We start from the raw sequence: 24,304 nt of genomic DNA on the forward strand, positions 1-24,304 counted from the left end.
CCTCCAGGTAACTTAAATTATTATGCGTAAATTTGGAACAGGGCCGGAACTAGGGGTAGGAAGAAGCAACGATTGGGGGGCCTCTCCTGCCTACCTCTAGCCTGCGTTCCCTTCTCATTGCCCCCTCTGGTAGACATTACACAGTGGGGGCAAAGATTCCCCCCTTGCCCCTGCACCTCCTCCCCCCCTCACCGTTTGATGGAACTGCGCATGCAAGGGGGGGGGTGCAGGGGCAAGGTGGCTGACTGGGTTGCCTAGGGTGCCCGGTCGGCTTGGCCTGCCCCTCATTTGGAAAGCCAAAGCAATGGGTAGGCCTTTCCATCTGTGACTTCTATTGTTGCAAGTGGAAAGGCATTTCAGGGAGATTAGTCACCTGGTAGCAGAGATCTATCGCATCTACTAACTTGCTTTGTGGGACATCAGCCTTAGTGCTAGATTTGCAGAATTTGCCCCCACTCTGAGAGATTAGCCTGATGGTCTTTCTTTATGACTGTGTTTTGGGGCAATTGCTGCTCTACATACAGTTAAAACTATGACTAATGGTCCACACAGCGTTTCCATATATCAATGATATTATGACTTAAAAAGGGGGTCTCAGCCTAATTGTTGCACTTCTAAGTGGGGGGGCTTGAAGTAAAATAAGTGAGAAAACCAACGCAAATCGGCGTGAATGAGAGCGAATGGGCAGCTAGGTGGCGCTGGTAGGTTAGTGTGCCGGAGAGAGGGAGAGAGCACGGCGGGGAGGGGAGTGCAGGCAGAGGGGAGAGGGAGGAGAGACACACAGTGACAGGGTTACACACAGCAACAGGCGCGGAGCTGAGAGGGGCACACGGGCTGAGCGACTTGTGGGAGAGCGACTGGGCGCGCTGAGAGGGGCTTGGGATCTACACGCCGCAGAGAGGAGAAGTTGTGCCTGGCAGAGAGCGCAACAGGATGCACCATGAGGAGGTCTCCCCGCTGCTCCGACCCAGATATGGCTGTGAGTGCTCTGCTTTCACCTTCACACCTGCAGCATGGGGCCAGTCCATCTCTGAGCACCTAGCTTATGTACACATGCTGCATGGCTCATTGCTAATCTGCTCAGCTGCACTGGTTTCCATGCAACTGACACCAACCAGAGCCAGCTATTAGGCTACAGGTTTAAAGGGATGGTCTGGCATCTGTAATAGGCATGGGGTCAGACTCTGCAGTGGGGACTGCAACTCTCCCCAGCTTTCCCAGTGGGAGGGGTGCTGGAAGTTCTGCAAAGCTCCAGGTTGTAGTTTCTCAACACTGTCTAACCCAGGGATGTTTAACCTGTGATTTTCCAGTGGTTGTTGATAAACCTTTGAGATTCCAGGGGGTTTTAGTTCTACAAGAGCTGCAGGGCTGCATTATTTTGAATGGGGCAGAGTCAGCACTGCGCTTACACATTCTTCTCACCTGTAACATATGGGTTTATTGCTACTCGGCAACTTTCTAAGCAGCACCAATGCACCCTATAAGGGAGAACTGAGTGGGTGCCCAGTTCTATTCTGTGAGGCAGCAGAGGGTGTATCTGACACTGATGCAAATAAGGATTCCCAGCCATGTTTAATGGTGATATGTGGGTATAAATCACAGCTGTTTACAATAATGTAATTAGATATATTGTAATTGTATAATGTAATTACAGTATTGACCCTCCTATTGAGGAGTAGTTCCACATGCTCGGCCCATGGCAGTTACCCCTGTCACTGCCCACTTTCGCATTATATCATTTGACACTATGCATACAATGCAATTTTTTTTGCTAGATATTCTATTTAAAACACTGGTAGTCCTGCATGTGATTGGCTTACTGTTACTTACTGGCTTTTTGGTACTGCAATCTCAGTGGGCCAACCAAATAACTCTTTCATTGCCAAAAGTGCTGAACCCTGTCACACGTGAATGATGGCGGTAAAATGAAATAAGTGACTGAATTTCTTTAAGAGAAGGACTTCCGCTGTGTCTGGCGCCAAATTATAATCTGCAGGGCACTGAAGTTCCGTCTGGGTAGTACTGTCCTTGAATGTACCTTGACCAGGTTATGTTCCTCCCCTCTGGGTGTAAAATCAAACTTTAGCCCAGCCCTTGTAGCAAAGGCCTTGCTCTGCTGGATTTAGTCTGGAGCAATTCACTGCCCCACATCTGTCAATGCATAATGTTGTATTGGTTTTCAATATATGCGACCCAGTTAGCAAAGGGCAACTACCCATATTGAATATTTTGTTAAAAGGCAATGAATGTTAACTTGCTATGTTTACTTATATTTGAATTGAAAGGATTCCATGATATGTTGTTAGCCAGAAAGGGAAAAACTACAAGTTCCCTGTTAAAGAACCTATTCTTCATGGCTTCATTCTAAATGTATATCCCATTTAGTGGCAGTTTTATAGAATAACTTCATGTCTTGTGATACATGCATAGCTAGACGTGTGACACAGTAATACAGTCGATAAGGCTGAAAAAAGACACCACAGTGACCTGGTGAAGTCTGTCAAGAGGCCCCAGTGTAAAATTAGGTAATGGTGCCCTTAACCGTCTATGTATGCTACTGATGTGGGCCAGTTATTGTAATTTCACATATCTGGAGGCCTAATAAAACAGATACTCAATGGATAGAGATCTGAAATTCTTAGGCATGCTGGAATCCCAAAAAAACTTCTTGATGGGCCACATCCTCCAGTTGCACTGCCCTGATTGTTATAATATTGATACATTTCCTAACCAAGGGTTTTGTAGAGCAATAAAATTAGATTTTAAATGTGTAGTTCACCTTTAAATTAACTTTTAATAAAATGTAGACAGTGATATTTTGAGATACTTTGCAACTGGTTTTCATTTTGTTATTTTATTTGCAGTTTTTGAAATTAGCTTTTTGGGTTTTTTTTTTAAATTTCAACAGCTGTATGGTTACCAGGGTCCAATTTACCTTGGCAACCAGACCAGTTTGAATGAGAGACTGGAAGATGAATAGAAGAACATATGTAACAATAACAGTAAAAATGTAGCCCCACAGAACAGTGTTTTTTGGCTGCTGGGGACAGTGACCCCCCCCCCCCCCTTCTGAAAGAGGCAGAAGAAGACATACTAAATGGTCTATATTTAAAGGTTACCTAACTGATGGTATAACCTGATGGTATATACACACAGTGGTATGTTATAAATACTTTGATGCATTTTGATGTGACACTCAGTCCATATGGTGGTTCTGATAAGTCATTAAGCCGAGCCGGAATCAGTTTGCACCATATCTCTCTGAAGTATCTGCTGAGGATGATAAGTTCTTAAAAAGTGCTGCTTGGCGAGAGTGAGACCACAAGGGTAGATAGTGGCTGTGCTTGCACACGTGCCCACCTATCTTGGCGCTCTGAGCCAGCGCTGCGGTTATGCTGATGTGCTCACTTTTGACAAGGGAAGTTGTTTTCAGTTTGGGTCTGTGATATCTGCACACTGCTGTCACGTCATCGTGGCTGATCAATTTATGGCTCCCAGCAGCCCATTCATGCAGACATTGTTCCGCAGCTGATTTTAGTCTTCATTGCAGTGTGTATATACAGTAGAGACTTAGGATGAGAGTGGTGTATGTTAATCAGATGTCCAGAAGTTGTATCCTGTCAGGGCTTGGGAGTTATCCCTGTTATTGTATGTCTGTCAGTGACATCCTGAGATGAGACAGGCAGGTTTAATCTGTGCAAGCAATGGCTGTCTGTATTCAACACAATCCCAAACACAAACATTTGGTGTAGCCCCTCATGGTCCTCCTAGAGAAATACCTCATAATGATGCCTGATTTCCAGAACTGTGACCTGGGGCCATGAAATATGAGCAAGGAAAGTTGCTATATTACTTCTAATACTAGTAGAGTCTTTCTCACAACAACTTATAACTATAGAGCCGGTTGAGCATAAATGGGGTTCCTACCCCAGTCATTTAGAACAGTACTGTTATACATGTTGAATGGGCAATTAATAGTGTATTTAGATGCATGCAGTGTGGCTGCACTGGAACTATTGTAGCTGTTTGCACCATGCAACTAAATTAAGTGTTAGTACTTGCACAATGTACCTTTATGCTTTTTATCTGTGTCTTTAGTTTTAAACATTTTCGCATTGACGTTTTCAGCAGTATTAAAGTAATTTATAAATATAACTGCAATTGATGGCAGTATTTGTCCCTTAATGCACTTCTGATTCAGACCCTTAAAACCAAGTAGCACTAGGCAGTTCTCTTTAAGCCAAGACAGGTGTATTAAGGCACAGTGTCTGAGATGCTGTGCTGTTACCCACAGTGAAAATCATTTAAATTATCGAATTTCACACAATTATGGGATTTGAGTAATTTGTAACGTCAATTAACATTACAGCATTTTGGATGTTGTTGCACATAATTTAATGCAGGTGGCCCTGTGTGTCATAGCCATTAATCAGTTGGCTTTTTCCTTGTTTCATAAGTGGAAACCACCAGTGCAGAGAATAGCAAGTGGCAGACAGGATCTGCGAGGCTGCAGCACCATTTGCCCCTCAAAATATGAAATTATCCTGTTAGTGATTCAAGATTTACCCTGCTGACCCATTACTTACTGGAGAGTGGTAACTGCCAAAGTGACCCAAGATTAAGGAAGCACACAGCAATTTCCAGCCCCAGCCTTTATTTTAAAGGCAAACAGTAATTTTTTATTGTAACGGTAGTTCTGTAGTTTCCCCTCTCCCCAGTTCCACAGAACCATAGAGAAAGAGCTGTAATAGTGCTGCAGAATATTTACAGCTTCCAGGCTGTGACACTTGGGAGAACACATGCATCCGGAACATGGTTTGTTCAAACCGTACCTTGCAGCAGAAGCCATACGTGTACATGATACCCAGACTTGTACTGAGATCCAGCAAAGTATTTATACAGTAGATTATTAGGCATGTAACTGATTATAGCAGTGTGACAGTGGAGCACGTGTGGTGATTTCTATGCATGCAATCATGCTACAGGCAGGAAGTGGTTTTGGGTGTCACTTTTCTAACTGTTCTGACCAAAGTTCTGATAGAAACCATGGGGCATCAGGGGGGCTGCTTTTGATATGAGTGTCATGCTGTCTTCACTACTCATACTGTTAGTATGTTAATGAAGATATACTACACGTTCATATATATATATCAAAAGTTAAAAGTGGCGCACACAGAAAACAAAAAATGATGCCTGGGTGGGGTTTAATAATGGCATTGTTAATAAGCATAAAATAACACACTCACAGGGCTTTTATTAAAAGTGAAGAAAGTGTTTTATTCAGCGTTTCAGCGAGAGATGGATAGTGACTGTCACACCCATAAAAAGTGGTATCTGTGGGACATAATGTAGTAAACAGCCAGTAGCCAATCATTCTCGCTAGAACATTAAGCTGGCCATACATGTATAATGTCTTTGTATAATTTTAGTACATGTATGTGAAGCAGAAGATGCCATCTAATATCTATGTGCCATGGATATCAGCTGGCTTGCCAGTTGGGCAGGGTTCAAAATGTAATTTGTCGAAGTCCATGTCGGTCAGGGCATCTATGGGTTGAAATTGGTGCAGGTATAGTATATATCAGAGAATTTGGTGTGTTTTTAGAAGTTTTAATCCTCCTGAAAGAAATCAAAGTTCAAAACAATTCACAGGTGACAAATCACAAGGGATTAAAGTCATACTGTTATCCCTTAAGAAAAACACATAGCTTCAGTGCAAATGATGAGATTAATTGCCTGTGTAAAACCATGTTTATGAGCTCATGCACATCTGCGCTCTTTTCATGCGAACGCCTAGCCCTACTAACTGGATATTTTTATGGCTTCACATTCTTAGTTGCTTTGACCCACTGTGTGTTGTACAACATTCTGCACTAAAGGTGGCCATCCACTATTAGATCCACTCATTTGGCGGGGTCCCTAAACAAGTGGATCTTTCTACTGATATGCACCCCTATGGTGGGCGATATTGGAGAAATCCAATTGTTTTGCCCTTGTGCCAAATGATCGGATTACACTGAAGAAAATACAGTAGGAACCATCAGAGCGAAGACTGCATCTGGCTAATCGACATCTGGCTAATTTTCATCCAGATAGGCCCGTTGGGGTTCCCCATAATCAGCAGCTTATATTTGCCCATGTATGGACACCTTTAGTTGCATCAAGAATTACATTTTCCTTAACCACATGGAAATGTATAGTATCCAGCTGTCTCACATACTACATGGGGATGTGCCTTGTGAGAAGATACTGCTTTCAGCTGAATGAAACTTGCAAATATTATTTTGGGCAGATGCAGAAGTGGACCGGGGTCTAATGTTCACGTGGCCCAAAGCTAACATGTTCATCCTTCAAACTTCAGGCTATCAATTACAGAATCCCCTGACAGCATTCAAGCTTAAACATCCTAGTGTAAAACACCTGCAGGGTCGAGGTGGTCATGACTCTGTTGTACGACAGTGGCACCCACATGTATGTGAAGATTAATACTTCCTGCATATCTGGGAAAACTTCATAACTCTATGTGCAGTTAATGAGAAAAGCATCAGGCCCCGTCCTCTTCCTCTCCCCTTCCCAATAAATCAGAAAGCACACACAACATACAGGCTTATTAAGACTAAAGTAAGCTTTGAATGTATTGAATGTGTATATATATATATATATATATATATATATATATATATATATATATATACACATTTGTGTTACTATTTTAATCCTTAAAAGGCATTTTTTTCATCTTCCATCCACAATTATTAGTTATGCAGAACTGGCTTTAAGGGCAGTAGCATATGCTTTTTTTGCTGCAGACCTGGAATGATCAAAATAGCCTTCTCTGCCAGCAGCATCTTCCTATTAACCTAATTGTGGAACGTGCTGTCCGTGGCAGACACTTGTGCCATTAGTTGGGCATCATTAGGAAGCTCTGACTTCTCTGTTCCACAGTGATACCTGCCTGCTGGCACAACTGTTTGTTGCAGCTCATTTCTTTTCCAAGTAGAGGGGAACTGAATGGTGCAACGATTGGTCTTTGATTTTTGTAATTCTGAGATGACGGCGCCAATTGAAAACTCTTGTGCCAGTGTCCTAAAGGTTGTAACCGGTACCAAAGAAGTGTCTACTGAAATGTTGTACAGCATCTCAGCATAATATAAGCCAGTGGTCCCCAACCAGTGGCTCGTGAGCAACATGTTGCTCTCCAACCCCTTGGATGTTGCTCCCAGTGGCCTCAAAGCAGGTGCTTATTTTTGAATTCATGACTTGGAGGCAAGTTTTGGTTGTATAAAAACCAGATGTACTGCCAAACAGAACGTTATGTTGGCTGCCAGTCCATATAGGGTCTATCCAATAGCCAATAACAGCCCTTATTTGGCATCCCAGGAACATGTTTTATGCTTGTGTTGCTCCCCAAGTCTTTTTACATTTGAATGTGGCTCACGGGTATAAAAGGTTGGGGATCCCTGATATAAGCATTACTTTAGGTTGTAAGTTCCTCCAACTTGTTGCCCATAATGGTAGGGCACACTGGGAGATCTTGGTCATTTCCCCTTCCTTCAGTGCTCACAACAAGGATCCCTAAATTGGGGTGCATTTCTCAGCAACTGTGATACTGCTATAGTTCAGCAACATCAAGATGCTTGCTGCCAACAGGCCAAAAATTGGTTAATGGCTGCACTGATGTTTGCTTACAACTTCTACACTGTCCAAGGGAGAAAATCTATTTTTTATTGCTTTGTATTCTCTGGTGCCAAAGTTGCTTATCAGTACAACGCCTTTGAACATTGTTAATAGTTAACTAGGAACAAGGACTTGAAATGACAAGTGACTTGTTATATTCCCTGCAGAGAAGCACAAAGGCTTTTCTCCTGCACATTCTTTAGATGCTGTTATGAGATCGGTGCCCTCCTCCTTATCCCAGTTTAGGGATTTGAACAATGATGTAAAGGCACAGCCGAGATTAAAGCAGGAAGTGTAAACACCAAGCAGGAGACAATTCAGGACTTGCCATAGTCAGACCACTTCCTGTTCTCTAGGTCACATGACCTAAGACTTCCTTTTTCTCCTCTGTGGTCTAGTTTGTGTCATGCATACCGCTGAAATGTAACGATGAGCCCCAAATTTAGCATCATTAGGATAGTGACATAAAAACCTAACACGTGGAACAGGAGTTTTAAGACTGGGCATGTAAATAAAAGGTGCATAGTTTGCCCAGATATAGTAACCAATAAGGAGTTTCAAACAGGTGATTGGTAAATGCTTCCCCCTGATTGGTTGTTATAGTTGTCTAGACCCCATTGAAAAGGGGACGTTAAACAGGATTGTGCCTCACTGGAAAGTATATCTGTATTTTCAAATACACAAGGGATGCCTATATTATGAAGGCAATATAGAAAACTTTTAAACTGTAGATAATAGAGACTCTAACTTCCAGGTAAATGTAGACTGGCAGTGAGAAGCCTTAGTAACAGGCATGAATGGAATCTACCTGTCACTGTGCATATGGGGAGGATTTTGGCCAGAAAATACTATTCTGGTAAAATGTGCCCTGTGTGGGCAGTGTTTTGAATTTATTTATATAGTACCATACATGTATGCAGTGCTATACAAAGACTTAAACACAAACAGGTTTACAGTTATTATAAATTAGACAGTGAGAATAAATACTAGTGCTAGAGCTTTAAATACACAAATGCAGTCAGGTCCCTGCCCTGAAGAACTTACACTCTGTGCTGTTACTGCACACATCAACATCTTCTCAGCTGTCAGTTTTCTGCCAGTGGAGAAAATGCATAATGTAATGCTAACATTAGGTGTATGTACATGAATGCATAGAGGTTAGATACTGAATTGAAGGGTAGGAGCACACATGGTGGTTGATCTGCATTTTTCAGCCTGTGTTTTTATGCAGACTGAAAAAGGCAGATCCTCTCTTATCTGTTGCTTTTTGTAGCTCCACAGAAAGTCAGCTACACTGAGTAGCCTAAAAATGTATGCATTTGTGGGCCGAAATTCACTCAGGCACTGTCCAGCCTGCGTTCAGCTAGCCTGTTTGTCTAGTTACACAGAGCTAAGGATGGGAGCAGATCTGCTTTTTCAGTCTGTGGACAACACACAGAGTGGATCATCCACCACATGTGCCCCTACCCTAACACCCTAAACATTTGAGATATGAGACATGAAAAGGGCAAGGTGTGAAGGAAGATAAGATGAGAGGAAGTCAGTGCACCCTGCCGTTCACAGATTGAAGAGTCTAGTGTTCTGGTCACTAAATGTTATCTCTCTGAATGGAATATGCAGTTTTTCTTTCTCTGCATTGTTAGGACATTTGCTAAACCATTTTTTGTATTTTTTCTTCTCTTAGTTTTATTAGTGACCTTGTTTAAGCCAAATCAGTTTTCCTGCAATCCTAAACAATCTGTTTTCCTGCAAACCTATACAATCTGTTTTCCTGCAATCTGCCTAAAGGGTTAGCATTTTAATAACAATAATGATCCAGGCTTTCGAAGTTGTGCACAAGAGCTCACCATCTTGGATTTCGTTAGGCATGTCGGTGATACTGCACATGCTCTGTATGCCTCTGAGGTGCTGTTGAGGAGCTTTGCTTAGGCGTCGTCGTAGAAAATGAGGTTTGTCTGTTTCCAGGTCCAGACTGGGACTCAAAATAGGCCCTGCAATTCAGTTTCACAGAGGCTGAAACAGCCCCCCACCCGCCCATTAAATGTTAATTCTCTGTGGCATCTTACAGCAGCCATTTGCCAGAATCCACAGTTGAGCCTACTGGTTTCAGAGCTGACATGTAATAGGAATCTGAATTAATTACCAATCAGCCTCGTATTCCGACATTTATATGTTATATATATATATAGTATATTTAAAGTCGGTACCTAAACTCAGGTAACTGACATGTAATGTGAATCTGAATTAATTGCTAATCAGCCTTGTATTATGACATTTATATTCTATATATAGTCAGTACTTAAGCTCAGGTAACTGTCAGCAGTTCAGAACTAGAAAAATACTGGTTTTCCTATAATTTTATATTTTTTGCATTGACATTAAGCATCATTTTTTCTGGCCTGGCTGGTAAAATACTGTCCAAGTATCAACCCTACTCAGAGCATGTGCTGGCAATCAGAAAAAAAAATGGATAGCTAATAAAGGCAGTCGGAAGCACAGACCTTCACTCCTAAATGGCTGGTACAGAACCCCGAAAAATAATGGGCAACATTTCTAGCCTACTTCTTTGTTAAGCTTTGGTTTTCCTTTAAGTTAAGGAAGCATGTGTCATTTAGTAATTTCACTGGTTTAGCCAAATGATTCCTACATGAGCTAGTGTGTTGCCAAACCGAACAGCATGTCTGGATTGTAGAACTGTGTGGGTAATGCACTGCTACAAACCTGCTCAGTGTTTAGGGCTCTGGTACACGGGGAGATTAGTCACCCGTGGCAAAACTCCCTGCTCGCGGGCGACTAATCTCCCCGAGTTGCCTTCCCTCTGCCATCCCACCGGCGAACATGTAAGTCGCCGGCGGGATGGCAGACGCGGCGAGGCAATTTCGGGAAATCGCCGAAAAAGACTTGTGAGTCTTTTTCGGCGATTTGCGCGAAATCGCGCCGCCGCGTCTGCCATCCCGCCGGCGACTTACATGTTCGCCGGTGGGAAGGCAACTCGGGGAGATTAGTCGCCCGCGAGCAGGGAGTTTTGCCGCGGGCGACTAATCTCCCCGTGTACCAGAGCCCTTATAAATGAGCCCCAGGTTTGGGTTAAGAGATTGCACTCCTTTAGGGCCATTGTAGTTGGGGAGATTAGTTGCCTGCAACAAATCTCCCTTGTTGCGGGCGACTAATCTCCCCGATATGCCTCTCAAGGCAACTTCTGCGATTTTGGGAAATCGCCGCGCTGCATATGCCATACCACCGGCGATTTACATTCTTGCCGGTGGGATGGCATACACAGCGCCACAATCGGCGAAGTTGGCTCTCAAGGCAACTTCCGCGGTTTCGTGAAATCGCTGTGCTGCATATGCCATCCCACCGTGAGAATGTAAATCGCCGGTGGTATGGCATATGCAGCGCGTTGATTTTCCAAAATCGCAGAAGTTGCCTTGAGAGGCATATCGGGGAGATTAGTCGCCTGCAACAAGGGAGATTTGTTGCTGGTGACTAATCTCCCCGTCTACCAAGGCCCTAAAACTGTAAAGTAACAAACCTAACACTTTTAAGTGAAATCAACTTATTAAACTTCAAACATTAGATTTTATTGTGTTCTTGTTGTAATTCAATTTCTGTGTCTAGTGTTGCTCAGCAGGGTGACCATGTGAAAATACTGTATTTATATCAAATAAAATATTTCTGCCAGCAGTAGTACTATTTTGTACGAGAGAGTTCATCCTATAGTTCCGAAGATACCCATGAATGGCACTTGACTGCTGCTGTTATCTCTACTTAAGTACTGAAACAATTGAATTCTAAACAGCTTATCAGTTGTTTGCTGTGCAAACATTGGCCTACCCCTGTACTGGATATGCATGTACATGAATGGCAGCCCCCCATGACTACTATATAGTTTAGTGGTTTAAACTATAGAGCTGCTGAAGCAAACGTACAGTTTTTAAAGGTATAGTGTAATAGCACATTTTAAATGTGTACAGACCCCTTTCATTTTCAGTGTTGCTAGAAGTGTGAGAGTGCTAGAGACCCTGGTTTGATTCCCTGAGGCAACTCCTTGTGACCCTGGACAAATCACTTAACCTCCTGGTGTTTTTGCATACTTAGTGCACTTTGCTTTCTTTGGCAGAAGAATGCTGATTTTTTTTTTTTTTAATTCTCATGCCATCCCATCCCATCCCATGATGGCATGAGAATTCCATTAATCCTCTCTCAAGTGTGAATATTTGTTTTTGTATTTTTAAAGATTATTGTGGATTTTTCTGGAATTAGGTATTTATTTTTCGTTAACTGTGTCTACATTTTTTTTGCACATTTGTCAAAGTTAATTTTGTTGTGTTTTAATTTTTCGTAGTAGTCAAATTTTACCATTGGTACAATGTTTTTCATAAGGTTTTAGATGCAAAAACTATTATAACCAATTGACATAATTGTTAAAAATAAACTCTGAAATAAAAGAAATGTTGCTAGTACAGGTATCGGACCCCTTATCCGGAAACCCGTTATCCAGAAAGCTCTGAATTACGGAAAGCCCCGTCTCCCATAGACTCCATTTTAATCAAATAATTCAGAATTTTAAAACGGATTTCCTTTTTCTATGTGGAAATAAAACAGTACCTTGTAATTGATCCCAACTAAGATATATATAATCCTTATTGGATGCAAAACAATCCTATTGGGTTTAATTAATGTTTTATTGATTTTTTAGTAGACTTAAGGTATTGAGATCCAAATTACAGAAAGACCCCTTATCCGGAATACCCTTGGTCCCGACAATTCTGGATAATGGGTCCTATACCTGTACTAGTAAAGCATGTTCCCCTGGTAGGAATAGTGAAAAGGTCAAGCAATTTTGACTAGTAAATTAGCCCCTGATAATGCAAGTGGGCCATCAGTATCCCTCATAGAAGCTTAGGGTATTAAAGCATTCTGTTCATTATCAGTCCATTAGACATATCCAACTGCATGTCATGAGCAGGACTCAGAACATACTTTCTTTCCCCAAAATACACTATTTTTGACAATACAGCCCTGCAAACCTTCAGACCCCAGTCACTTGCATAGTAGAATACAGGCAGCAACCTTTTTTTTTGCTGCCTGAGTCAGCCTTGATTGAATTACTGCATTGCCAAAAGGCATACCTTTTAGAAACAACAAAAGGTTTTTAAGGAAATAGGGTCTTGGGGATGACATACCAATTCCTTTTAAACTGTTGTCTGTAGATAGAGAATTCCTTTACACTCTATTTGATCCCTTTTTAGGTGTAGCTTCTTTTGTAACCAGAATAAGAGAGCCATTTCTAACATAAAGCTTAGTGTTTGCACTGGCACCATTATTTCCTCATAATGTAAACTTGGAGTGTAAAGCAGCGGATTTACATGACTGATTTCTCCTCTTTCATCATGAGTGAAGGGGACATTGAAAGCAATGCATGTGCTGGCATATCTAATTTCGGTTAATTTGTACCTGGCTGGATATTCTAGTGAATTGCTTAACCTCAAAGATGATTCTTAGATTGTTATCATCTACATATGGATGTTACACTAGTGTACATGCTTCAGTAATGAACTGCAGCTCCCTGTATTCTGCCTGATGGTTTAAAAGTCATGTGTGCCAGAGGTGATCCTTCTTTGGCACATATTCATGTTGATTCCAAACAATGTGGGCAAAATTCTTCCTTTAAAACTTTCTGTGGAAGGCACATGAGGTATTTTCTCCAGCCAGCAGCCTGAAAGCGCTCATGCTGCCTCCCATTGTCTGTTACTTTTAAGCCCTTTAAAGGTAGAACTTTAATGTTAAGGGGGAACATACATGGGCAGATTTAAGTTGCCGATTTGAGTCCTTCAGACTGATTTGGCAGCTTATCTGCCTGTGTGTGGGGACACCAGGTCCTCAGCATTCTAGATAATGAGTCCCAGACCTGTACCAATTTTTACTTGTTTTGGTAGAAAGTAAAACTTTTCCATAAAGCTGCAATAATAGAACAGTCACGTGGGTTATTTTCTTACATACAGTCTTTCATTTTCTGTACAAAATGCAAAGCACAGGAAAAATAGGGCTCCGGGACTACTGAGGCTGCCCCTAAAAGCATCTGCTGATATGGTTCATACTGACCCAGCCCTTTATGAGGCAAAGCTAATAACAAGGGACCTATGTCACACACAGTATTTAGATGGAGTACATTCAAGCAAAATTATCAGGTTCTGAGCTGAGCCTTTAATATCAAGGTAAAAAAAGCATTACCTGTAAAATTTCTCACTGGTGCATCAGCTGCGCTCAATATACTCTCCTAGAATAACTGGCCAGGCTTTTGTCAAAACATCCTGTTTTTAACATCATAAAAATGCATTGGCATTATACTAATTTCCTCTTGTAGAGTGTTGGTTGTATTCCCATATACCTTGCCATCTGTGTTTATTTGGATATTGCTGAGAAAACTGAGCTGTTTCATCCTGTGGGCTATTACAGCCACTTAAAATTAGCAAATATTCTCATGCGTTTTCCTTTTATATTGATTGTAGCTATTTGATGCGTCATATTTTCTAAGCTACTTTAAAAGCATTTATACAGGTCCTCCAACCAAAAACTGTCATTCTAACTAGCTTTTAATATACATTTAAAACAATCAGTGGTTTTTATTCTTTGCCCTTCTGGCTCGGACTTCTGAAATGAAGTAGCAAAAGATGCAGATTGGAGAAAATCTGCATCTTTCACCACCACTGCTAGTATAGGATCCATCTCTCCCTACTATACCTGCTATCCCACAGCCACAGTCCCTTCCCAGAGGCTATTATCCCCCCACTGCTACTATAGGCACCATCTCTCCCTACTATACCTGCTATCCCACAGCCACAGTCCCTTCCCAGAGGCTATTATCCCCCCACTGCTACTATAGGCACCATCTCTCCCTACTATACCTGCTATCCCACAGCCACAGTCCCTTCCCAGAGGCTATTATCCCACTGCTACTATAGGCACCATCTCTCCCTACTATACCTGCTATCCCACAGCCACAGTCCCTTCCCAGAGGCTATTATCCCCCCACTGCTACTATAGGCACCATCTCTCCCTACTATACCTGCTATCCCACAGCCACAGTCCCTTCCCAGAGGCTATTATCCCCCCACTGCTACTATAGGCACCATCTCTCCCTACTATACCTGCTATCCCACCGCCACAGTCCCTTCCCAGAGGCTATTATCCCCCCCACTGCTACTATAGGCACCATCTCTCCCTACTATACCTGCTATCCCACAGCCTCAGTCCCTTCCCAGAGGCTATTATCCCCCCACTGCTACTATAGGCACCATCTCTCCCTACTATACCTGCTATCCCACAGCCCCAGTCCCTTCCCAGAGGCTATTATCCCCCCACTGCTACTATAGGCACCATCTCTCCCTACCATACCTGCTATCCCACAGCCACAGTCCCTTCCCAGAGGCTATTATCCCCCCACTGCTACTATAGGCACCATCTCTCCCTACTATACATGCTATCACACAGCCCCAGTCCCTTCCCAGAGGCTATTATCCCACAGCTACTATAGGCACCATCTCTCCCTACTATACCTGCTATCCCACAGCCACAGTCCCTTCCCAGAGGCTATTATCCCCCCACTGCTACTATAGGCACCATCTCTCCCTACTATACCTGCTATCCCACAGCCACAGTCCCTTCCCAGAGGCTATTATCCCCCCACTGCTACTATAGGCACCATCTCTCCCTACTATACCTGCTATCCCACAGCCCCAGTCCCTTCCCAGAGACTATTATCCCCCCACTGCTACTATAGGCACCATCTCTCCCTACCATACCTGCTATCCCACAGCCACAGTCCCTTCCCAGAGGCTATTATCCCCCCACTGATACTATAGGCACCATCTCTCCCTACTATACCTGCTATCCCACAGCCACAGTCCCTTCCCAGAGGCTATTATCCCACTGCTACTATAGGCACAATCTCTCCCTACTATACCTGCTATCCCACAGCCACAGTCCCTTCACAGAGGCTATTATCCCCCCACTGCTACTATAGGCACCATCTCTCCCTACTATACCTGCTATCCCACAGCCACAGTCCCTTCCCAGAGGCTATTATCCCACTGCTACTATAGGCACAATCTCTCCCTACTATACCTGCTATCCCACAGCCACAATCCCTTCCCAGAGGCTATTATCCCCCCACTGCTACTATAGGCACCATCTCTCCCTACTATACCTGCTATCCCACAGCCACAGTCCCTTCCCAGAGGCTATTATCCCCACTGCTACTATAGGCACCATCTCTCCCTACTATACATGCTATCACACAGCCCCAGTCCCTTCCCAGAGGCTATTATCCCACTGCTACTATAGGCACCATCTCTCCCTACTATACCTGCTATCCCACAGCCACAGTCCCTTCCCAGAGGCTATTATCCCCCCACTGCTACTATAGGCAACATCTCTCCCTACTATATATGCGATCCATTCCCAGAAGCAAAGCAACTAGCCTGATTTTTTTTTTTATATTATGACAGCTCTTTATTCTGTTCTTTATTCATCGTCCTCAAATGTCAAATATTAATATTGAAATATAAAGCGGTGGTAAATTAGCAAGCAGAAGATGCTTTGTTGTTTCCATAGAAACATTAATATGCTGGCCCAGACGTCACTGGGCAAGTAATTTATATGTGAGTACTAAAGGCAACGTTATGAACAGCTGTCAGTAAAATTTTGTATTATCTTTAACCCTTTGACTCCCAACCTATACAGTGAACCCAACTGTGGACTTGCACTCTGATGCCAAAACTTGCTTTCAGAGTGCAAGTCCATGGTTCTTCATGGATGTCATATGTTTTCTAGCTAGTTTCCCAAATCCCAGAGATGGCTGGCTATGCTAGGAATAAAAGGGGTAATTAAAGTATAAAAACACAAACCTATACATGTGCATATATTTCTGTTTATATAGGAAATATTGTATATAGTAGGTAGAAGGCATTATCTGTAAAACATATCCTAATTACCTTAGAGTTATTATTGTATCTTACATTTCACAGAATCACTATAAAGGTATAGGACCTGCTATCCAGAATGCTCGGGACCTGGGGTTTTACATTAATGGGTTTTTCTGTAATTTGTATCTCCATTCCTTAAGTCTGCTAAAAATAATTTAAACTTTAAATATACCCAATAGGATTGTTTTGCCTCCAATAAGGATTACTTATATCTTAGTTGGGATCAAGTACAAATTACTGTTTTATTATTACAGAGAATATGAAAATCAAAATGTAATTATTTGTTAAGAATAGGTCTATAGGAGATGGCCTTCCTATAATCCAGATCTTTCTGGATAACAGGTTTCCGGATAACGGATCCCATACCTGTATTAGAGGTATGGCTCCTATAATCAGGAATGCTCTGGATCTTGGACCTTTAGATAATATGAAGTTCCAGGCCTAAAAACTGCTAAAAGACATCAGCAGTGTAATTAAATAAAAGGTATCATGTTTGCCCATGTCTAGTAACCCATAGTAATCAATCAAATATTTGTTTGGAAACAGCTAACCAGTAAATGCTACCTGCTGATTGGTTGCTATTCTGATACCTCTCTGGGAAACAAAACTTAGAAACAGGGTTGAACTGAGCTGGCAGAAATAAGTGTAAGGAGTGATGTGTGCAACTATGGTGGAGGCCCTTGGGGTGGCAGGCCCCGGGGGCCCCAGACACACCAGTTTGACCCCGCTTGAAAATCACTGATGTAAGGGGTTAAAAATACACACAAAGCTTCATAGATACATACATGCATACATACATACAGTTGGCTCCGTGGTATACTCTAACTGAATGCCTAGAAAGATTTATTAAAGGAGTTACGTTGTTGGTAGATAGGGTTGCACACCCCTGTGTCTCCAATAACCTTACTGAACTGATAAGACACTGAGAAAGAAAAGAGAAGGAAACCCACAAGTGAGGAACAAGGAAGCCAAGTGGGTGAATCCGAGTGCAGAGAACACAGGATGAGTTTCTCACTGAGAACATCTGCTAATGTGTCAGGCAGTCTTTTGTCTCCGGCAGCTCATTGGTGTCAGTGTGCAGCGTGGCTGTCATTAGCCACTTTTGCGCCCATGTGACAATTGGCACATCCTATTATAAACGTTAACATGAGCATTAAGCCAGCGGTGTGAATTAGCCTTCTGCTCCCCGCTCACATCTGCACGGTCACTGGTCCTGTTTAGTAACATTTGTCTGGTTTTTCTCCTTCTTGAACATGAAATAAATAGTAGAAGGAAAGAATGAGCCAGGGAAACAACTGTAATGTAATTATTATCTGCACAGCTGCTCCATTTCTTGTACAGTACTTGAGCGTTACCGGCTGTATACCCAGGTGGCACAGGCAAAATTCATTAGATTTTTAGTGTCATTTTTTCATTATATTTAATATATACATATTTAAAAGGCTGTCTGAATGGAAGTGTAAATAGTAGCACCTGTGTGTTTTCAGGTGATTTTAGGTCCTTGTCGAATGCAGAATATTTAAAGGGGAAACTTAAAAACACTGGGGGTGCTAATTTGGTTAAATCTCCCCTTTTACTCTAGACCAGGGGTGTCAAACTCAATCACATAAGGGGGCCGAAATCTAAAACACAGGCTAAGTCACGGGCTTAAGGGTTATATTTATCACAATGTGTAAAAAGTGGAGTAAGACATTACCGGTGATGTTGCTCATAGCAGCCAATAGATGCTTTGCTACTGTTGAAATCTGATTACTGATTGGATGCCTTGGGCAACATTACTGGTAATGCTTCACTCCACTTTTTACACAGCATGATAAATATACCCCTTAGTCTTAGTTACTATGTGAGGAAAATGGAAATTGATCAGGCTGGATGGTCAGACACACTCACCAAGGGCCACATAAAACCGCCAGGTGGGCCGGATTTGGCCCACGGGCCTTGTGTTTGACATATATGCTCTAGACTGTCCCACCTCTTAAAGAACCAGTAACATCAAAAAATACCATTTATTTTTTACATTCAAAGTTTGTATCTTTTGACCATTAACCTACAAATTACAAACTACTTCTTGGCAACAATGTACTGTTTTATATGTGGGAGGCTTTCTGGCTGCAGTCCTGTAGAGAACTATGAATGACATCTGACTCTTGTTTATCTAAAAATGGCCATAGGCTTTACCAAACAAGCTGGTCTTTGTTCGATGTGGTCGAGCTGATCTAATCCACCGGGATTTTAAACCTGTCCAATAGATATTTGGCTGATTTTTGGCTCATACATAGGCAGGTAAGCTACCAACTTGGTCTGACGGAAAACAAAATGGCAGCTCAAATCTGTTTGTGTGCGGCCATCCTTAAATACAGATTAAGAACCACTCATTTGGTGACCAAAGGTGTAAGATATCAGGCTAATTTGGTCTGGTTAGTTATTGGTTAGGGAGGCCCATTGGGGGTCCCAATAGACAGGGCAGATAGGCTGCCAAACCAGTCTAAAGGACTTGAATCAGCAGCTAAAATCTGCCCATGTATGGCCACCTTTGCTGTGTAAGAACTGTATAAACTTATATAAACTATAGTAGTGCTTCTGACGCAAACAGTTTTTATCAGTGCAGGGCAAAAATACATTATGTATAAAATGCTTTCATTTTTTTGTGTTACTGTTCCCTTTAAAATGATCTGACCCACCAAAGCACTTTCCTCTAGAGTGCTGCACCACTATGTTTTCCCCTGCCCCCCCCCAGCATTGCCCTGATGCATGCTGGTTATATGTGCAGTAAGCTCTTCTACTCATGCAAGTGATATGTGGGAGCAACTTTATTGGCTGGGGAGTCTAACAAATTTCTCATTTAACCATAGCTGGAATGCACTGACAATACAGTTATAGAATCTTTTATCCGGAATGCTTGGGGCCCGCGCTTTTTCTGTAATTTGGATCACCTTATCCTAAAGGTGCCCACACATGCAAAGTCGCCAAACAAGCTGATCTTTCTCCTGATATACCCACTGGGGAAAAGGGGGCTAGTGCTGAGGGGTCAGTTATAGTCTCTGAACCAAATGCTGCATTTACCATCTCTGGTAAAGTTCCACCTAAAAAAAAGGTTTTCTTCTTGTCTCATGGCAAAAATGTTAACCAGCACACACGCCGCAAACTTGAATAAAAATGTAACTGCACATTTTGCTGCTAATTTTAACAAATGCATAGAATCTACTATTAGAGGCATTTTTATTGCTGTGTAGATTCCTGCAGTAGATTAAAGGGCAACTGTTAATCACAGATTAGCACAAAATGTTTAATAGATTGAAAATTACTTGAATCAGCCCTCATATGACTTCATAGTAATAGTAGTGGTGATTAAAGAAGCCCGTTTTAATGCTCCAATATATGCATTTCTTCTGAACTAAAGGAATGTGTGCCTAGGGTTAAGGTGTTCCAGGCTGGGATGGCCTGGCCGATGGAACACTTTCTCACAATGGGATATGTGCACTGCCGGGAAGGAAACCTTCTGCAGAGATTGCACTTTTTACTAATTACTAATCTGCTTACCATGGTTTCTAAGTTGGAGGAGCAGCGGGGGGGGGAAATAAGTATTTACTAATCCTAGTCAGCGTTTTCCTAATCTGTGTGTTTGGAGACAGTTTTTTTTTTAAATTCAGGTTTTTGTAATTTTATTTATTTAGCTGTTAGTCATGAAATTAAATGCTCCTCCTGCAGAGGAGGACATGGTGTTTGCCATTTACATCCCTTTTAACTAGCGGTTGTCTGTCTTACTCAGCAATACACTGTCAGTGTCGGCAGCATATACAGTGACTTATGTTTTAAAAGAGGCAGGGGGCTCATATACATTCAGATAGCCTAATTGTTGTTTGTTGCTTAAAAAAGTAAGCAGGCAGCTGGCATAGATGTTCAAAGACCATTAATAAATACATGTATTTTTAGAGTTCTTCCGCCTTCGCCTTCACTTGTTTTCCTCATTTGAGATTTACTCTTTAAACACCAAAATTAAAAGTTTTTGAAAGTATTGTACTGCTGCCCTGCGCTGGTAAAATGTTTGCTTCCGAAACACTATAATAATTTATATCAGTGCTGTCCAATTTCTGGGGTGCAGAGGGCCAGAATTTCTCTAGCATACATATATGAGGGCCGCTAATGGAAGCCAGTTTTGACCACTCCCCTTTTTGAAACCACACCCACTTCAAACCACACCCATTTTATCACAATGGTGGTAGCGTAGCAAAAACCCAAATGATTGGTCCTCACTGCAGGGATATCAACCATCATTCATATGTGAAAGAATTATATTATGTTGAATTAAGACACACCCTTAAATCCATATGCCTCCTCCTCCCCTGTGGATAGCAGCCCCCAGCACATAATTACACACCTTAGGGACCATTTAATGGTTGTTTCCAACTGCTAACAAACTCCCAGAACAAACCCCTGCCAGGTTCACCTCCCACAGGCAGCATAGGGCAGACAGAGTATGGCACACACTGGCAGCATAGGGCAGGCAGAGTATGGCACACAGGCAGTACTCTGCCTGCCCTATGCTGCCTGTGTGTGCCATACCCTGCCTGTGTGTGCCATACTCTGCCTGCCCTATGTTGCCTATGGGCCATACTCTGCCTGCCCTTAGCTGGTACTGCTCCTACAGAGGTGTGAACAATGTTGGTGTTTACAGCCTGAGGTGTGAACAATGCAGTGGGTAAATAATGCAGAGATTTAAAGGTGTGAACAGTACAGGGGATTACATGTTTAAACAATACAAGGGCATTACAGCTTGAATCTGAGATGTGAACCATGCAGGGGGCCAGTTAAACTCAGTACTGATAGCATTTAAAGTTTACACAAAGGTAAGCCATCAAAGCAGCCAGACAGGTGGGGGGCCACACGGGGGGGCGGGGGGTTGGACAGCACTGATTTATATAAATAAGCTGCTGTGTAGCCATGGAGACAGTTGTTCAAGATGGACAAAGGAGAAAAGACACAGGTAACATAGCCAACAAGTTCTGTAAAACACCATTGTATTCTACAGAGCTTATCTGTTATCCACTATGTAACCTGTGTCATTTTACCTTATTTCAGTTTGAATACCTACCCCATTGGCCACGTGGCAACTTTGTTTACATAAACTGTAGTACTGTTTGGAGGCAAATATACAATTTTTACCAGTGCAGGGCAACAGTACATTATAATTTAATTACAATAATACATTTTCATTTTTCAGTTGCTTTGAGCTATTTTCTCCTGCATTCCTCCACATTGCTGCCATATACTGACCTCCCTGGCCTACCTCAAAAATCTTTGACAACTTTGCTGCTTGGCTGGTCAGGTTTAAAACCACATCGGCTCTTCCTAAGCTGTGTGCTAGTGAACCCAGGATGTGCCAGGGGACAACAGTCCATAGGGTTTGGAGTTAATAGAAGGAGAAGTTGCCGTATGCAGGCTTGGCTTAAACTAAATGGCTAAATTAAGAGTCTATGGGCACATCAGTTTGTGCAGCCTGTACAGTAGTAAACATGTGTATAACAAGAGATTTTGAGAGATGGTTTTTACTTGTGCTCCCTTTAATCACTGATATTTTTAATGTGCCTTAGTTATTAGGCATTTCCCTTGCTGCTATTCACACATTCATATCATTCAACAGTCCCCTCTCATATTCACCTCTATGCTCCAGAGTGTATGCAGGTATGTTTGCTTGGTATTATTGAGAAATAACAAAGTGTCTCTTATCTGCAGGGAAACCCTTAGCAAGGAAAGCATTTTCAGCATTTTCCACATCCCAAGCCGGTTAGTACAATGTTCCTAAAAGTACATAGTTGTGCAAGATCGCCATGGACTGATGGGCACAGAACACAAGGACAGCTTAGAATACAATCTAGCTGCCGTCTGTGGCACAGGGGCACAAGCAGAGGGCTGACATAGCTGCTGAAGAATGCAGTAGACCTGGGAAGTATTTCTAGTTGGTTAAAAATGAACACAAAACAGTTGTGATACCAGTGCTTTTTAGATTTTTTTTTTTAATAATTAACCAAGTTTTAATGATTAACTAAATCTTCTGATAACTGTTTTTGGATGCACTGTATACACCCCTGTGAAAAGGGGGGGGGGGGGGGGGGGGGAAATGACCCACTTAAAATGAAGAGCTTCAGTCCTAATCATAATAAGTATGCATAAAGTAAAGTATTCTTTAGTCCACAAATGAGCCACTTTTTCTATGGCTGCTGTAATAATTAAGGATAGCAATGAGCTAATCTGTTAGTTGGCCTGTACTGGCTCAGTAGGCAAAATCAAATTGGTGCGCCCCCATGGGATTTTATAAACTGCCCAGATACAGGTATGGGATCCGTTATCAAGAAATCTCTGAATTACAGGAATATCATCTCACTTAGAGTCCATTTTAAAGGAGAAGAAAAGGTAAAAACTAAGTAAGCTTTATCAGAAAGGTCTATGTAAATGCAGCCATAAGCTCTCACAGAAAACCACAGGCTTTCTTGTCTGCTTTTTTGTAAACATCTTCTTTGGGTATCTGACTTCCTCTCTCAGAAAAATCCTTCATTCCCGGGGCCAGAGTCTGCACAGCTCTCTCCTCTCTCCCTTCTTCTGCTCTCCCCTCCCATAAGAATTTATAAAACTCACTCCCCCTCCCATCAGGATGTGCAGTCTGAGCTATAATTGCTAGAGGTGCAGCAGGAAGCTACAAAGACCAAGCTAAAATGGCAGCTGCTGTCTTAAGCAAACGGAGGGAGCTTCTAGGGCTCTTTACTCAGGTATAGTAATGGTTTCTGCAGAATAAATTTAGTGTTCTAGGTGGCATTAATGTGGCACTAAATTGCCAAAATCCTCCTTCTCCTTTAAACAAGTAATTCTAATTTAGTATTGTGTACATGATGGTAACTAAGCTGCATGAATCCATACTGGTGCCAAAGGTGAAAAGTCTTTTAAGAGGGTCTGACTCAAACAAGTCCCTCTTCCCCCACCCCGACAGCACTGCACTTGCCGGCCCTGACTGCGCTGGTATACTTAAGGTAGGAGAGGTGCCGGGAAGGGGGGGGGGACTAAGGTAGAGCAGACCCAGTGGTCCGGGGGCCTTCTGTGACCGCCGGGTCTGCTGTGTATATAGTTACACCACTGTGTTTTGTCACACGTTTAAGACTCCGGTTTGGGCACACATCACCTAATTGATTCCATTATATTCTGCCTTGTTGTACTCATGAGCATTTAGAGTTGCATTTTATGAAATTTGCACTTTATTACGGTTTTTTTTAGACATCACGTGCTGCTTTTTCTTGTGTTTAATGCACATTCAGAAGGTAGTTCAATAGAATAGAGCACTTATGTGTTTTTTCTTTATCGCACCTATTAGAATGCCAGTGTGTAAAGCGCCTTATGGTGACCCAAGCTAAACGGCACAGGGACTAGGGTTGCCACCTGGCCTGTAAAAATGATGCTTCATGCCAGTCTTTTTTATTTTTTTTTATTTTTTTTTATTTTTTAGAGATAATTAACATAAAAATATAGGAAGCCTGTTTTTTTCAAAAATTGTGGCAGCCCTAATTGTTTCTTCACTGTTCTTAGTAAGTGCATGCTGCCAGTATATGTACATAAGACTACATGAACAGAATATTTTCCCTGTGGTTTTCTTT

At 42.2% G+C, this 24,304-nt stretch overlaps 1 protein-coding gene across 2 annotated transcripts in view; it reads left to right on the plus strand.

Moving 5' to 3' along the window:
- Nucleotides 1-733: 733 nt before the first annotated feature.
- Nucleotides 734-24,304, plus strand: part of iqgap2 (IQ motif containing GTPase activating protein 2) — a 164,929-nt gene continuing 141,358 nt past the window's right edge. The window contains exon 1 of one of the 2 annotated variants that reach the window (XM_031893843.1): nucleotides 734-979. In XM_031893843.1, coding sequence (XP_031749703.1) covers nucleotides 934-979 — 46 coding nt within the window. In that variant the 5' untranslated portion in view covers nucleotides 734-933. The remainder of the gene's footprint in view (nucleotides 980-24,304) is intronic. The other variant, XM_031893849.1, reaches the window with a different exon arrangement.

This window comes from Xenopus tropicalis, chromosome 1 (assembly GCF_000004195.4).
Source record: "Xenopus tropicalis strain Nigerian chromosome 1, UCB_Xtro_10.0, whole genome shotgun sequence".
Classification (NCBI taxonomy): Eukaryota; Metazoa; Chordata; class Amphibia; order Anura; family Pipidae; genus Xenopus; species Xenopus tropicalis.